The sequence below is a fragment of the Triticum urartu genome, chromosome 6A (genome assembly GCF_056163025.1).
Source record: "Triticum urartu cultivar PI428250 chromosome 6A, HENAU_Tu73, whole genome shotgun sequence".
Lineage (NCBI taxonomy): Eukaryota > Viridiplantae > Streptophyta > Magnoliopsida > Poales > Poaceae > Triticum > Triticum urartu.
This window is the reverse complement of record NC_141878.1, coordinates 588,082,642-588,100,009: the sequence shown is the minus strand read 5'-3', so window position 1 is coordinate 588,100,009 and position 17,368 is coordinate 588,082,642. Positions and strand designations below refer to the sequence as shown.

The window sequence follows — 17,368 nt, the reverse complement described above, 5'->3', positions numbered from 1 at the left end:
TTCCGTAATACATCATCTCACAACTAACATATTAGTTGTAATGCTTGCAAGGCTTATATGATGTGTATTACCGAGAGGGCCCAGAGATACCTCTCCGACAATTGGAGTGACAAATCATAATCTTGAAATACGCCAACCCAACATCTACCTTTGGAGACACCTGTAATGCTCCTTTATAATCACCCAGTTACGTTGTGACGTTTGGTAGCACCCAAAGTGTTCCTCCGGCAAACGGGAGTTGCATAATCTCATAGTCATAGGAACATGTATAAGTCATGAAGAAAAGCAATAGCAACATACTAAACGATCGGGTGCTAAGCTAATGGAATAGGTCATGTCAATCAGATCATTCAACTAATGATGTGACCTTGTTAATCAAATAACAACTCATTGTTCATGGTTAGGAAACATAACCATCTTTGATTAACGAGCTAGTCTAGTAGAGGCATACTAGTGACACTTTGTTTTGTCTATGTATTCACACATGTATTATGTTTCCGGTTAACACAATTCTAGCATGAATAATAAACATTTATCATGATTATAAGGAAATAAATAATAACTTTATTATTGCCTCTAGGGCATATTTCCTTCAAAGAGGAAGGTTCGTCACCATGGATCCATGGCTGCCTGAGCTCGCTGGCTAGGGATTCGAGTCCACTGCCGATGCGGCTGCGTGGTCGTGGAGGAGGGCGGCGCTACTACGGCCCTGCTCTTCTGCGACGGTGCCGCTCTGCTGTGAAGCCGGCGTCGACACGCACGGATCCAGTGTCGGCGCACGCGGATCCATCCTCCGCCGCCCAGAAGCTCGTCGACAGCGCCTAAAAAAGCAAGCTTTTGACCTATGGTGTGGCGTGCGCGGTCGGAGGAAACGGAGCGCGCGGTAGTGGGGAGAAGGGGAGGCGAGGAGAGGCTGGCGACGATGGGAATCTAGAGGGGAGCGAGAGGGGGTGGGTGAGAGGGGAATGAGAGAGAGTGAGCTCGAGTGGGTGAGACGGTGGTGAACGAACGAGAGGGCATTTCGGGAATGTGGAAAATATTCGTAGCGTACCGAAATTTGCACATCGAATGCTTAAATGACTTACATTTCGGTAGGGAGTAATAAAATTTCACTAATACTCCCTTTGTATGGAATTACTTGTCACATAAATGGATAAAAATTGATGTATGTAGAATTAAAATACATCTAGATATATCCATTTCTACGATAAATGTTTTCGGATGAAGGGAGTAAAAAAAGGTTAGTCAATTGAAGAAAAGAGTTCACGAAGTGAAAAAATGTTTGTGAATTCAAAAAGTACTTTTGAATCTGGTAAATGGTCACGAAGCCCACAAATGTTCGCGGATTTTAGAAAGCTTTGCAGATTTAAATACTTTTGCGAATTTGTAAAAAAAAAAAACACGAACCTTTGTCGTCATGTAGCTAGGCGAACGGCTTCCTCTTCATGTCTTTGCGTCGACTTGATAGTGGTGCCAGGGATTATTCGGCATGCTGCGACGTGTTGGTTCTGCGGTTCTGCCTGCTCGTGCGCTGTCCGAAGGAAACTACATGCACTACCAGAGTCGTCCCCCGTCAACGGGCCAATGATTTCAGTCACCATCTTTGCACAGCTAGGCGAAAGTAGTTAGCTGGAGACTGGTGCACAGGACAAACAATTTGCAGCACAAAGAGACGACTATGAAAGTGAAGGCACAACCATCTTCCAAATGCAATAGCGACGACTGACCAAATGGTTCCTATAATATCCCCCATTTGTGACCATTCCAGAGATCAACTCTTCATCAGTGCCTCACCAAACATGGATGGACGCTCCATCCCTCTGCTCCTACTACTTACCTTGGTCCTTCTCTTTCTTCGCGTCTCCGCTCGCGAATTCCTCTCGCCGGGCTCCTCTATGTCCGTAGAGGATAGCTCCGACGTCCTCCGCTCACCGGATGGTACTTTCACCTGCGGCTTCAACAACATTTCTCAAACTGCCTCCATCTTCTCCATTTGGTACTCCAACACGGCTGAAAGAACGGTGGTCTGGAGCGCGAATCATCTCCACCCCGTTTACTTCAAGCGATCCCGAGTCACGCTAGATGCGGATGGCCGGATGGCCGTAGAAGACTACGATGGCCGCCCCGTCTGGGAGAACAATGTGTCGTCTTTTTCGAGTGCCCAGCAAGCTCAGCTGCTCGACACTGGGAACCTCGTCGTCAAAGGCCAAGGTGATATCATTCTGTGGCAAAGTTTCCATTCTCCTACCGACACATTGCTGCCCTATCAGAACATTACTAGTGCTGCAAAGTTGGTATCTGCTAGTAGGCTACTTGTCCCTGGCCGCTACAGCTTCCATTTTGATGATGAACATATACTCACACTGTTTGATGATGAGAAGGATATCTCTTTAAAATATTGGCCAATTCCTAGTAATGATATATGGACAAAGAAAAGAAATGCCTTTAGTACTACCGCAATTGGAGTCCTTGATAGCTCGGGGTATTTTCTTGGTAGTGACAACTTAACTCTTAAGGCTGTTGATTGGGGTCATGGGGTTATGAGGAGACTAACGTTGGATTATGATGGCAACCTTAGATTATACAGTCTAAATAAGATAGATGGAACATGGTCGGTCACGTGGATGGCATATCAACAGACCTGCTGTGTTCTTGGTTTGTGTGGCATTAATGGAATATGTGTGTACACTCCCCAGCCTGCTTGTGCTTGTGCCCCTGGACATGAGATAATCGACCCCAGTGACCGGAGCCAAGGTTGCAGACCAAAATTTAATCTCAGTTGTGATGGACAGGAGATGTTTCTGAAGCTACCCGCCACCGACTTCCATGGTAATGATCTTAGATTGAATACCATAGTTTCATTTGATGAATGCAAGAAGATATGCTTGAAGGACTGCAATTGCAAAGGTTTTGCATACTGGCAAGGAACCGGGCTTTGCTATCCAAAGGGGACCCTTGTTGGGGGTGTAACCGGGCCAAGTATTGTTGGTGGTTCTATCCATCTCAAGATTCCTAAGACGCTACAGGTCCCAAGGTCCTCAATTCCTCACTCGCAACCTTTTGGTCCTAAATATGTTCCTAATTGTAGTGTAAAGAGCAAACATTTCACAGTAAACTTTTGGGATCAACCTAAAAGCAGTCAAAATGGATCACACTCACATTACCTGTTCTTGGCGTATGGGTTCTTGTTAGCGATATTTTGTGTGGAGTTAATATTTGTGGCACTAGGATGCTGGTTTTTGTTCATAAGGGAAGGGAAAAAGTTAATGGGGGTATGGCCAGCTGAGGTTGGCTATGAAATGGTAACCAACCATTTTCGCAGATATACTTACAAGGAGTTGCAGAGAGCAACTCAAAAGTTCAAGGATCGAATTGGATGTGGGGCATCTGGTCTTGTATACAAGGGCGTCTTGAAAGACAAGAGGGCCATAGCAGTGAAAACTTTGGCAGACATACACCAAGGGGAAGAAGAATTCCAGCATGAACTGAGTGTGATTGGAAGGATTTACCATATGAATTTGGTGAGGGTTTGGGGATTCTGTTCTGATGGACCACACAGAATATTGGTTTTGGAGTATGTTGAGAATGGTTCTTTGGATAAAACCTTGTTTAGTAGTGAAAGGTTACTTGGATGGAGTGAAAGATTTAAGATTGCTCTAGGGGTGGCAAGAGGATTGGCCTATCTTCATCATGAGTGCTTGGAGTGGGTTATCCACTGTGACATCAAGCCTGAAAATATATTGTTGGATGATAACTTGGAGCCAAAGATCAGCGACTTTGGCCTTGCAAAACTTGTGAACAGAAGTGGATCCAATAAAAATGTATCAAGAATTCATGGAACTAGAGGTTATATTGCTCCCGAGTGGGTTTCTAGCCAGCCAATAACATCAAAGGTTGACGTCTACAGCTTCGGAGTGGTTCTCCTAGAACTACTCATGGGGGCTCGTGTTTCAGACTGGGCATCAAATGCCGGCGAGGAAGTGGAAATGGTCCTTGGAACGGTCGTTAGGATGCTTACAAAAAATATGATGCTGGAGGGAAGCCAACACTTATGGCTTCCTGACTTCATTGACTTGAGGTTGAACGGCCAGTTCGATAGACTGCAAGCAAGAACGATGGTCAAGTTGACTGTCTCATGCCTAGAAGAAGACAGTAGAAAAAGGCCCACCATGGAAAATCTTGTACAGATGCTTGTGTCGGTTGATGAAGCTAGTGGCACAATGCAGTAGTATGGTGCCAACAAAAAGGGAGTTGACGCTTTACACAGCATGCCATATATGGTTATTTTTTGATCCAAAACAAGATACTGGGATGTGTATCATGTATTATTATCGTTGTCATTGTCATTGTAGTTGTATACTTAGTAAGTTTCACTTTTCTTTTGGTTCGTGCTAAACTTGTTTAGTACACCGAGTGGAGTCGTGTTGGGTGTGCCTTGGAATTCTTCAACGAATTGAACACCGAGTCGGTTTGTAAGGAAGTTATATAATGCAATGAAAAGTCACTAGAAAAAGTTGTGGAGTTGGAGCAGCAGCAAATCCATCAATTGATTCTTCCATTTGTTGCAGAGAGAGATGTATCGATCGGTTGCAGAAAAAGGGACCAACTTCATGTACGCGAGTCTAGCGTGTGCTCCTCTGCAATGAGCTATATGCCAGTACTGAATTTCGATTTCACATTTTGTCCACACCGCCAGATATGCAGTGTTCAAGTACTAATATTTGCGTGAAACTTATGCTAGTACCTAATAGATAGTAGTTTTCTCTATCATGATTAGTGAGTTAAAGTCATCAATTAGCACTATTGATAGCAATCGACCCACTACCAAACTCAGCTATATATATATATATATATATATATATATATATATATATATATATATATATATATATATACAAAAATCATGTGTGTATTCGTTGTTTTGAACTTTACTAAGTCCTTTGGACCCATACAAAAATTCCAAATCATACAGGATCTCCATTGAGAGGGAACGGCCCCTCCGGAGTACTATCACTCCTGCTCCTTCCCATTAGATATTTGGTGGGCATTTCGCGGCGAGATTCTGTGTTATCCGCTATCAACCAATATTTATTGGTGTTATAGTATCATATGGCGTCACTTCTTTTCTCTAAGTGATGGGACGGTGCGCGAGGTTGATATATTTTTATAGGCTGGTTTCTGCTGATTGATTTAAAAAATCATTGGCCCGACCAAAATCGTAAACCAAAATTCAAAATCGAATACCTCAATTGAATTAAAGTGCTTTAAAATTAAAAAACATAGTGAATTAAAATAATTAAATGGGAGGGCTTGTTAAGAAATTGTTGACCCAGTCAAAATCGGATTACCTCATTCTAAATTGAAGACCTCAATTATTTGTGAGGGCCTGAAAATTAGGAATCATAGTATATAGTATTAAATAATTGACTGAGCAAGTTTTGAGAAATTTTTGGCTCGTCCAAACTCACTAGGGAGCATAATGTGTAGTATAAAATAATTTAATGAGAGAGCTTTGAGAAATTGTTGACTCGGTCAAAATCGGATGACCCGATTTCAATTGAAGACCTCAATTGACTGTGAGGCCTTACAAATTAAGGAGCATAATGTTATAGAAGACTAGAAGTGGTGGGCGCGCTTTGGTGCGCCTTTGGTGTTGTTGGGTTTGTTAAAAAAATTACTCACTCTGTTTCAAAATATAAGGTTTATTATTTTTCAAAAAGTCAAACTTTTTAAGTTTGATCAAATTTGTAGAGAAATACATCAAAATCCAAAATATCAAATCAATATGATTAGATTTATCGTGAAATAAATTTTCATAATTTTTTGTTTAATATTGTGGATGTCAATATTTTTTGCTTTGAACTTGATCAAAGTTAAAGAAATTTGACTTTCCAAAAAACTAATACCCCTTATATTCTGGAACTGGTGGATTATTTAGTTTAGCGGATGGGGAAGATGATGGAATGTGTTTTACTTTTATTTATAATGCGGTGATTTGATGGGCTTTTTGTGGTGTGGTTCTGTATTATCTGCTAACAAACATATATTTATGTTGGCAAATATCAGCGGGGGTGGCCGCATGTACTATATTGGTGCTACAGTATCATATGGTACCGCTTTTTTTCAGGTGATGGGTGGGTGTGTGGTAATAATATGTTTTTATAGACCGGTTGCTGCTAATTGATTGGAAAAATCGTGTCCCGGTCAAAATCGTAAATTATATTCAAAATTGAGCACTGGACGGAGGAGAACAGAAGGCTCTCTCACCATGCCGTCTAGACACTGGACGGTGCAAGAAGTGGGCAACCCAAACCGCGAACATGGTGGCGGGGCAACTCCTAGGAACGCAGCCATAACAGCCAGAAAGCCAGCCTCAGCGACCAGAAGCTTGGATGGTGAGCACCTACGCCATAGTCGCCTCCCTCCAGTGATAAATAACCTAGGGCATCTCCAAGGGGATTCACCAAAGTGGAACCAAAATGTCTGCAAACATCGTCCAAAAATGTCCGATGACCCCTCGTTTAATTTGTGGAAAAATAATGATACAATTTATCGAACATGTGATATGCGCCAAAACGGAGGTCGCGCATCCTCGTCGCGGCCACGGCCGGTGACCCAACCTCATGCAACCAGCGCGAACCGCGAAGCAGAAGGATACCCAAAACACACACCACTCGCACGCAACACACCCACACACCGGCACACATGCATGCACCTAGTGGCAGTGGCACACCACACACGAGCGTCAAGAGAGCACACCAGCAGCTCACACAAGAGCACTTTGCGTCGACATGCTCGGAGAGCGGCAGAACGCATGCGTAGACACGGGAGCTCCGCCCATGTGTCAGCAACATGACGAGTGGAGCAGCAGCAGCTCAAGGCCGAGAGGAGGAGAACGGCAAGCCCACCAGACCAAGACGGGAGATAAAGCCCAACCACAAGTTCACGGGGCCCCAGTGGGTTTCATACATGTTTGAGCCCAAGGAGTGTAAGTGAATACTAGAAAATATGCCCGTGGGTTGCAACGGAAGAAACAATATCCTTGTATGTTCCTAGCTAGCCATTTAATTTTGTTGCCATTTCCCTTATTCATGACGAACATGATCAATCACAAGATGATGTGCTTTTCATCCTACTTTGGCACAATGCCGGGCGGCCATATTGAGCTCTTCATGATCATACTATAGCGGTAGTCCGGCCATCATCATTTAAGTCATTTAGATCACCTTGTCGATAGACGATAGATGGCATTGTGGCACTATCAAACTGTAGTAGTATAGAAACTGTTTTTTTAATTAGGCTCATGGCTACGACGATTAGAGAAAGAGAATGCAGATTCGACACCAGCAAGTTGTTTTCTTTAGCTGCTCAGGCTGCAAGCTCCTCTCTAGCATCAAGATGAACCAAACAAAAAAACATTGGTCTGCTTCAGCTCTCCCGTATTCTACGGCATTTCCCTTATTCATGACAAAATCCTTGCATGCTCCTAGCTAGCCATTTAATTTTGTTGCCATTTCCCTTATTCATGACGAACATGATAAATCACAGGACGGTGTGCTTTTCATCCTACTTTAGCACAATGTCAGGCGGCCATATTGAGCTCTCCATGATCATACTATAGAGGTAGTCAGGCCACCATCGTTTAAGTCATTTAGATCACCTCGTCGATAGAAGATAGATGCCATTGTGGCACTATCGAACTGTAGTAGTACAAAAAAACATTGGCGCTTCAGCTCTCCCGTATTCTACGGTACCAAACATTGAGACATGTTTCTTCTCTTTCCTTTAGCCAGCAGCTCCTAGTCACCATGGACCCGGCGCTCAAATCCTACCTCAACAAGCTCACCGAGACGCTGACGAAGGCCAGCGAGGACATGCGCGCCGACATCAAGGAGCTCAAGACCCGGATCGACGACCAGACGGCACAAGTGGAGTCCCTCACCACGTGGAAGCCCGATCTCGAGGAGCGCTTCTCCAAGCTGCAGGATGCGGTCACGCTCCTGCATGGTGCACCGCCCCCAGCGGCCGTGACTTCTGGTGGTCCGATAGTGCCCTGCCTCTTTGATCCAGCAGGGCGCGCCGGGATCCACTGTCAGCGACTCTGCTGCTACGGCAACGACAAGTCATGATCCGCTACAGGGCGAACCGACAAGCGACGTCAAGGCCAGGCCCAGGAGGGTCCAGAAGCGGCCTGCTCGGTCATTTGGGCCGGAATGGGTCTAGTAGACAAGTGTATAAGTAAGTCGATGACACTTGTAACGGTTGGGCGGACGAAACGGCTTCGGCCGGCTGGATAGGATAGGAGTGGCTGGTGTGCGTTGTTCCTCTGTTCTTCCTTCCTCCTCCTTGGATTGAATTCGAATCTGTAATCAACTAGACACCAAATTGAGAGAGAGCAATTGGTGCTTACAATTGGCATCAGAGCTACAGATCCTGTCGCAACAAGTTCCGAGGCACCACCCGCACGCGACGAGATTCGCGGCGCGTCGTCGCCAAGAAATCATGGAGAGCATGTCGCCGGTGACAAAGGCGGTGTACGAGTTCCTCAAGGCCGACTTGGCGGAGTCCCTCGACGTGCGGTTCAAGCGGCAGGATGAGGATGCCTCCAAGTCGATGCGCTCCATCGTGGGCGATCTGACGACGCGGATCGACGACCTCAAGATGTCGATCGGGGTCGACATGGATGAGATCCGTGCCGGAATGGAGCGACCGCAGACCGCTAACTCGTCGTCCATGGGCAGCCGCCAGCAAGCCAGTCCGGTCCAAGATGGGCGCTAGCGAGGGAGGTGTGGAGGGCAGCCGCTCAGCTCAACCAGTCAAGGGGAAGGATCATGTTCCATATGTTCCTCCCCCAGCCAGAGGTATGAGATCTGAGCTCAACCCCGTTCAATCATCTCGCTGCACTGAATTCCATCGAGAGGGTACATCAATTTGGTTTTGGTCCTCGTATTGATCTGCCTCGGTTCGATGGTACCAATCTGAGACTATGGCAAACGAGATGTGAGGATTATTTCAGCATGTGTGGAACGCCCCGTCAGTTACGGATACAGTTTGCCTCCACCATGTTTGAAGGGCCGGCAACTCGATGGTTGGAGTCTGTGCAGCGCAGAGTTCCGGATGCATCGTGGGAGGAATTATGCAGGCTGTTGCAGTGCCGTTTTGGTCGCAACCAACATCAGGCGCTGGTGCGCAAATTTCACAGCATCTCTCAAGTTGGCACAGTAGAGGAGTATGTGAAGCAGTTCGCTGAATTATATGACCAATTGTCATCATATGAAGCGGTACCTGAATCAGTTCATTATGTTACCAAGTTCATTGATGGGTTGAATTTTGCAGTCAGAGTTATGGTTGCATTACATCAGCCCCAAGACTTGGATGCAGCATACGATCTGGCACTTCTGCATGAATCTCTGACGAGTTCTTCTCCACAACCAAATCATACTACCAGGAGACAACAATCAACATCGACAGTCAATCAACCTAAGGCATTGCCCACCAAATCCTCAGAAACACATAAGCAAACTGCTGGAGAAGATAAATGGGCTGCTCTTCGAGCTTATCACAAGGCAAAGGGCCTGTGTTTCATGTGTGGAGAGAAGTGGGGCAGAGATCATCAATGTAAACAAGTAGTCTCATTACATGTGGTTCAGGAAATGGTGGAATTTTTCCAATGCACTAGCAGTAATGGTTCAGAAACCGATGATGAGGAAGTTAATCTTATGGCCTTATCAGAAGCTGCAGAAGGAAAATCATCCAAAAGCAAGGCACTCCAACTGATGATCGACATCAATGGACAGCAGAAAACCTTTTTGGTGGACTCTGGTAGTACACACTCATTTATAGATACTGCCACTGCTGCAAAATTACCAGGCCTGAAGAATTGTACAGTAATCAAGGTCAGAGTTGCAAATGGAGGAATAATGAACTGCTGCAGTTACATTCCCCAGTGTCAGTGGTCAGTGGTCAGTGCAGGGAAATCTGTTTAAACATGATCTCAAAGTTTTACCTCTTAGTTGTTACGATGGAATTTTGGGAATGGACTGGTTATCCAAGTTCAGCCCAATGACAGTTGACTGGGAACAAAAGTGGATGACATTTGCTGTCAATGGAAAAACAGTAACATTACAAGGAATAGCACCAGTGGAATTTGCTTATACTATAATTGAACTGTCAGTAGTCACTAAGGAAAATGCAGCTAAGGTGTTACCAGAAATTCAGGAGTTGGTTGAGGAATATAAAGATGTTTTCTCAATTCCTATTGGACTTTCACCAGAAAGAGCATGTGATCATTCCATTCCTCTCATACCAGGTGCTAGGCCTTTTTTCTCTTAAACCATATAGATTGGCCCCTGAATTAAAGGATGAAGTTGAGAAACAAATTCAGGAAATGCTGGACTCTGGAGTAATTAGAAGAAGTACCAGCCCCTTCTCTTCTCCCATTTTGTTGGTCAAAAAGAAAGATCATACTTGGAGATTGGTGGCGGATTACAAACATCTGAATGCAATCACTATTAAGGGAAATTTTCCTATGCCAGTAATTGATGAGTTGCTGGATGAACTGCATGGAGCTCAATGGTTCATAAAACTTGATCTTAGGGCTGGATATCATCAAATCAGACTAGCTCCTGGTGAAGAATATAAGACTGCATTTAAAACACATCATGGTCACTTTGAATTCAAAGTGGTAGGCTATGGTCTTACTGGTGCACCTAACACATTTCAGGGAGCCATGAATGTTACATTATCTCAGGAACCAGAAATGTTGAGATTTTTTGTGTTAGTATTCTTTGATGATATTCTTATATTCAGTAAAACTCTGAAACAACATCTTCAACATGTCAGAAGAGTGCTGCAAGTATTAAGGAGAGATCAGTGGTATGTCAAAATGTCCAAGTGTGAGTTTGCATCTCAAAAATTACTTTATCTGGGCCACATCATTAGCAAGGATGGTGTGTCAACAGACCTAGAAAAGATCAGTACTAATAGAACAGTGGCCAGCACCTGTTTCTGTTAAGGAAGTTAGAAGTTTCCTGGGCTTGGCATGATACTACAGGAAATTTATTCGCCATTTTGGTGTGATTGCAAAACCACTGACCAATCTTCTGCGTAAGGGCAACATCTTTGTGTGGACTAACATAGAGGAAACAACCTTCCAAACTCTTAAGGATGCATTAGTAACTGCCCCAGTCTTGGCCTTGCCTGATTTCCAAAAGGTGTTCACCATTGAGATAGATGCCAGTGACTGTGGTATTGGAGCAGTTTTAATGTAAGAGGGGCATCCTCTTGCTTTTGTCAGCAATGCATTGGGCCCACGCAATCAGACTCTCTCAGTGTATGAAAAGGAGTTCTTGGCCATCTTGCTAGCTATAGAACAGTGGCGTTCTTATTTGCAACTCAAGGAGTTCCAGATAATCACTGATCAGAGAGCCTTGGTCAGCCTGACAGAGTAACGACTGCATACAGCTTGGCAGCAAAAAGCTCTTACCAAATTGATGGGCTTAAACTATAAGATAATATACAGGAAAGGAGCTGATAATTGAGCTGCAGATGCTCTTTCTCGTAGACCTCACCCAACATCAGATTGTTACATGATATCTTCAGTTTAGCCTGCTTGGATACAAGAGATCATACAGAGCTATTCAGTTGACATGGCCGCTCAGGCAATTCTGCAGAAATTGACTGTTGATCCTAATGCTGATCCGAAGTTTACATTATGTGATGGACTGTTGAGATATAAGAAGAGAATCTGGATTGGTGCAGACGAACAGTTGCAGCACAAGATCATTGTTAACTTGCATGCTAGCTCAGCTGGGGGCCACTCTGGTTTTCCAGTAACATTCAAAAGAATTTCGCAACTCTTTTACTGGAAGAATATGAAAAACATGATCAAATTTGTTCTACAACAGTGTGAAATTTGCCAGCTGGCTAAACCTGAGCGAGTACCATATCCTGGATTATTGCAGCCACTACCAATACCCTCCAAACCATGGGAAATGGTGACGATGGATTTCATTGAAGGGTTGCCTCCATCTAGACAATTCAACTGTATCCTGGTGGTCATCGACAAATTGTCCAAGTATGGTCATTTTATTGCTCTGAAACACCCGTACACTGCAAGCACAGTAGCAGAGGCCTTCTTGGATCGTGTGTATCTCCTTCATGGATTGCCAGTGTCCTTGGTATCATACCGTGATCCAATTTTCACTAGCTCTTTTTGGAAGGAAGTCTGCAACAGAACAGGCATCAAAATCCGAATGAGTTCAGGCCAGCATCCACAGACAGATGGGCAAACAGAACGAGTCAATCAGCAGGTTGAGGGATATCTTCGTTGTTTTATCAGTGCTCATCCTCATCGTTGGTCGCAGTGGCTTCCGCTTTGCGACCTGTGGTACAATTCCAATTGGCACTCATCCACAGGGTATTCTCCATTTGAAGTGGTCTATGGTCATGCACCTCGTTACTTTGGTATTTCTCTTGCGGATACAGTTGCTAGTTCTGATGTTCACCAGTGGTTAGAGGATCGTCATGTGATCATGGAATCAGTTAAACAACAGTCTCTGTGAGCCCAACAACGCATGAAAATGCAAGCTGACAAACATCGTACTGAACGATCGTTTGAGGTGGGAGACTCTATTTTTCTCAAAATGCAGCCCTACATTCAGTCTTCTATCGCTCCGCGGGCAAATCATAAGTTGGCGTTCAAGTACTTCGGTCCCTTTCCAATTACAGAGAAGGTTGGCACGGTGGCTTACAAACTGGCTTTGCCTGAAAATTGCCGCATTCATCCGGTCTTCCATGTTTCCTTGCTCAAAAAGCACAACAAAGCTGGTCATGAGGTGTTGGGGAACGTAGCAAAAATTCAAAATTTTCTACGCATCACCAAGATCAATCTATGGAGAAGTCTACCAACGAGGGAAGGAAAGTGCATCTACATACCCTTGTAGATCGCTACGCGGAAGCGTTCAAGAGAACGGGGTTGATGGAGTTGTACTCGTCGTGATCCAAATCACCGATGATCCTAGTGCCGAACGGACGGCACCTCCGTGTTCAACACACGTACAGCCCAGTGACGTCTCCTACGCCTTGATCCAGCAAGGGGAGAAGGAAAGGTTGGGGAAGACTCCATCCAGCAGCAGCACGACGGCGTGGTGGTGGTGGAGGAGCGCGGGACTCCAGCAGGGCTTCGCCAAGCACTACGAGAGACGAGGAGGGAGAGGGATAGGGCTGCGCCAACAGGGAGAGCAAATCGTATCTATGGCAGCCCAAAACCTCAAGTATATATAGGGGGAGGGGAGGGGCTGCGCCCCCACCTAGGTTTCCACCCCTAGGGGTGGCGGCCAGCCCTAGATCCCATCTAGGGGGGCGGCCAAGGGGGGAGAGAGGGGGGCGCACCACTAGGTGAGCCTTAGGCCCATCTGAGCCTAGGGTTTGCCCCCTTCCAGTCTCCCTTGCGCCTTGGGCCTTGGTGGGGGGCGCACCAGCCCACCTGGGGCTGGTCCCCTCCCACACATGGCCCATGCAGCCCTCCGGGGCTGGTGGCCCCACTTGGTGGACCACCGGGACCCTCCCGGTGGTCCCGGTACATTACCGATAAAACCCGAAACTTTTCCGGCGACCAAAACAGGACTTCCCATATATAAATCTTTACCTCCGGACCATTTCGGAACTCCTCGTGACATCCGGGATCTCATCCGGGACTCCGAACAACATTCGGTAACTGCATACATACTTTCCCTATAACCCTAGCGTCATCGAACCTTAAGTGTGTAGACCCTACGGGTTCGGGAGTCATGCAGACATGGCCGAGACAACTCTCCGGTCAATAACCAACAGCGGGATCTGTTTACCCATGCTGGCTCCCACATGATCCATGATGATCTCATCGGATGAACCACGATGCCAAGGACTTAATCAATCCCGTATACAATTCCCTTTGTCTATCGGTACGATACTTGCCCGAGATTCGATCGTCGGTATCCTGATACCTTGTTCAATCTCGTTACCGGCAAGTCTCTTTACTCGTTCCGTAACACATCATCCCGTGATCAACTCCTTGATCACATTGTGCACATTATGATGATGTCCTACCGAGTGGGCCCAGAGATACCTCTCCATTTACACGGAGTGACAAATCCCAGTCTCGATTCGTGCCAACCCAACAGACACTTTCGGAGATACCTGTAGTGTACCTTTATAGCCACCCAGTTACGTTGTGACGTTTGGCACACCCAAAGCACTCCTACGGTATCCGGGAGTTGCACAATCTCATGGTCTAAGGAAATGATACTTGACATTAGAAAAGCTTTAGCATACGAACTACATGATCTCGTGCTAGGCTTAGGATTGGGTCTTGTCCATCACATCATTCTCCTAATGATGTGATCCCGTTATCAACGACATCCAATGTCCATGGTCAGGAAACCGTAACCATCTATTGATCAACGAGCTAGTCAACTAGAGGCTTACTAGGGACATGGTGTTGTCTATGTATCCACGCATGTATCTGAGTTTCCTATCAATACAATTCTAGCATGGATAATAAACGATTATCATGAACAAGGAAATATAATAATAACCAATTTATTATTGCCTCTAGGGCATATTTCCAACAGTCTCCCACTTGCACTAGAGTCAATAATCCAGTTCACATCGTTATGTGATTAACACTCAAGGTCACATCCCGATGTGACTAACACCCAAAGAGTTCTGGATTTGATCATGTTATGCTTGTGAGAGAGGTTTTAGTCAATGGGTCTGCAACATTCAGATCCGTATGTACTTCGCAAATCTCTATGTCATCTTGTAGATGCAGCTACTACGGTATATTTGGAGCCATTTCAAATAACTGTTCTACTTGGAGCTATTATAAATTGTTGCTCCATTATACGTATCCGGTATCTCTACTCAGAGCTATCCGGATAGGTGTTAAGCTTGCATCGACGTAACTCTTTACGTCGAACTCTTTATCACCTCCATAACCGAGAAACATATCCTTATTCCTCTAAGGATAATTTAGACCGCTATCTGGTGATCTACTCCTAGATTACCTTTGTACCCTCTTGCCAGATATGTGGCAAGGCACACATCAGGTGCGGTACTCAGCATGGCATACCGTATAGAGCCTATGACAAAAGCATAGGGGGCGACCTTCGTCCTTCCTCTTTCTTCTGTCGTGGTCAAGCTTTAAGTCTTAACTTCATACCTTACAACTCAGGCAAGAACTCCTTCTTTAACTGATCCATCTTGAACACCTTCAAGATCATGTCAAGGGATGTGCTCATTTGAAAGTACCATTAAGCATTTTGATCTATCCTTATAGATCTTGATGCTCAATGTTCAAGTAGCTTAATCCAGGCTTTCCATTGAAAAACACTTTCCAAATAACCCTATATGCTTTCCAGAAATTCTACGTCATTTTTGATCAACAATATGTCAACAACATATATTCATCAGAAATTCTATAGTGCTCCCACTCACTTCTTTGGAAATACAAGTTTCTCATAAACTTTGTATACACCCAAAATCTTTGATCATCTCATCAAAGCATACATTCCAACTCCGAGATGCTTACTCCAGTCCTTAGAAGGATTGCTGGAGCTTTGCATACTTATTAGCATCTTTCAGGATTAACAAAACCTTCCGGTTGTATCACATACAACCTTTCCTCAAGAAAATCGTCCAGGAAACAATGTTTTGACATCCTATCTGCAAGATTTCATAAATAATGCAGTAATCGCTAATATAATTCCAACAGACTCTTAGCATCGCTACGAGTGAGAAAGTCTCATCGTAGTCAACTCCTTGATCTTAACGACAAGTCGAGCTTTCTTAATGGTGATACTTACCATTATTGTCCGTCTTCCTTTTAAAAATCCATATGTACCTAACAGCCTTACGACCATCAAGTAGTTCTTCCAAAGTCTACACTTTGTTTTCATATATGGATCCTCTCTCGGATTATATGGCCTCGAGCCATTTTGGAATCCAGGCCCACCATCGCTTCTCCATAGCTCGTAGGTTCATTGTTGTCTAGCAACATGACTTCCAAGACAGGATTACGTACCATTCTGAAGTAGTACGCATCCTTGTCATCCCACGAGGTTTGGTAGTGACTTGATCTGAAGTTTCATGATCACTATCATAAGCTTCCACTTCAATTGGTGTAGGTGCCATAGGAACAACTCCCTGTGCCCTGCCACACACTAGTTGAAGAGATGGTTCAATAACCTCATCAAGTCTCCACCATCCTCCCACTCAATTCTTTCGAGAGAAACTTTTCCTCGAGAAAGGACCCGATTCTAGAAACAATCCCTTATTGCTTTCGGATCTGAGACAGGAGGTATACCCAACTGTTTTGGATGTCCTATGAAGATGCATTTATCCGCTTTGGGTTCGAGCTTATCAGCCTAAAACTTTTCACATAAGCGTCGCAACCCCAAACTTTTAAGAAATGACAGCTTAGGTTTCTCTAAACCATAGTTCATACGGTGTCATCTCATCGGAATTACGTGGTGCCCTATTTAAAGTGAATGTGGTTGTCTCTAATGCCCAACCCATAAACTATCGTGGTAATTCGATAAGAGACATCATGGTATGCATCATATCCAATAGGGTGCAGTTATGATGTTCGGACACACCATCATACTATGGTGTTTCAGGCTGTATTAGTTGTGAAACATTTTCCACAATGTCTTAATTCTGTGCCAAACTCGTAATTCAGATATTCATCTCTATGATCATATCATAGATATTTTATCCTCTTGTCACGACGATCTTTCAACTTCACCCTGAAATTACTTGAACCTTTCAATAATTCAGACTCGTGATTCATCAAGTAAATATACTCAACATCTACTCAAATCATCTGTGAAGTAAGAACATAACGATATCCACTACACGCCTCAACACTCATTGGACTGCACACATCAAAATGTATTACTTCCAACAAGTTGCTTTCTAGTTTCATTTTACTGAAAACGAGGCTTTCAGTCATCTTGCCCATGTGGTATGATTTGCATGTCTCAAGTGATTCAAAATCAAGTGAGTCCAAACGGTCCATTTGCATGGAGTTTCTTCATGCATATACACCAATAGACATGGTTCGCATGTCTCAAACTTTTCAAAAACGAGTGAGCCCAAAGATCCATCAACATGGAGCTTCTTCATGCGTTTTATACCGATATGACTTACGTGGCAGTGCCACAAGTAGGTGGTACTATCATTACTATCTTATATCTTTTGGCATGAACATGTGTATCACTACGATCGAGATTCAATAAACCATTCATTTTAGGTGCAAGACCATTGAAGGTATTATTCAAATAAACAGAGTAACCATTATTTCCTTAAATGAATAACCGTATTGCGA

At 44.4% G+C, this 17,368-nt stretch overlaps 1 protein-coding gene and 1 pseudogene across 1 annotated transcript; both read left to right on the top strand.

The window, feature by feature from the left end:
- Positions 1-1,730: 1,730 nt before the first annotated feature.
- LOC125513101 (putative receptor protein kinase ZmPK1) lies at positions 1,731-4,614 on the top strand. The gene has a single exon (XM_048678146.2). The coding sequence runs from the start codon at positions 1,731-1,733 to the stop codon at positions 4,227-4,229; it is 2,499 nt and encodes an 832-aa protein (XP_048534103.2). The 3' UTR covers positions 4,230-4,614.
- A 3,888-nt stretch (positions 4,615-8,502) lies between these two features.
- On the top strand, positions 8,503-10,332 carry LOC147966730 (uncharacterized; annotated as a pseudogene).
- The last annotated feature ends 7,036 nt before the right edge of the window (positions 10,333-17,368 follow it).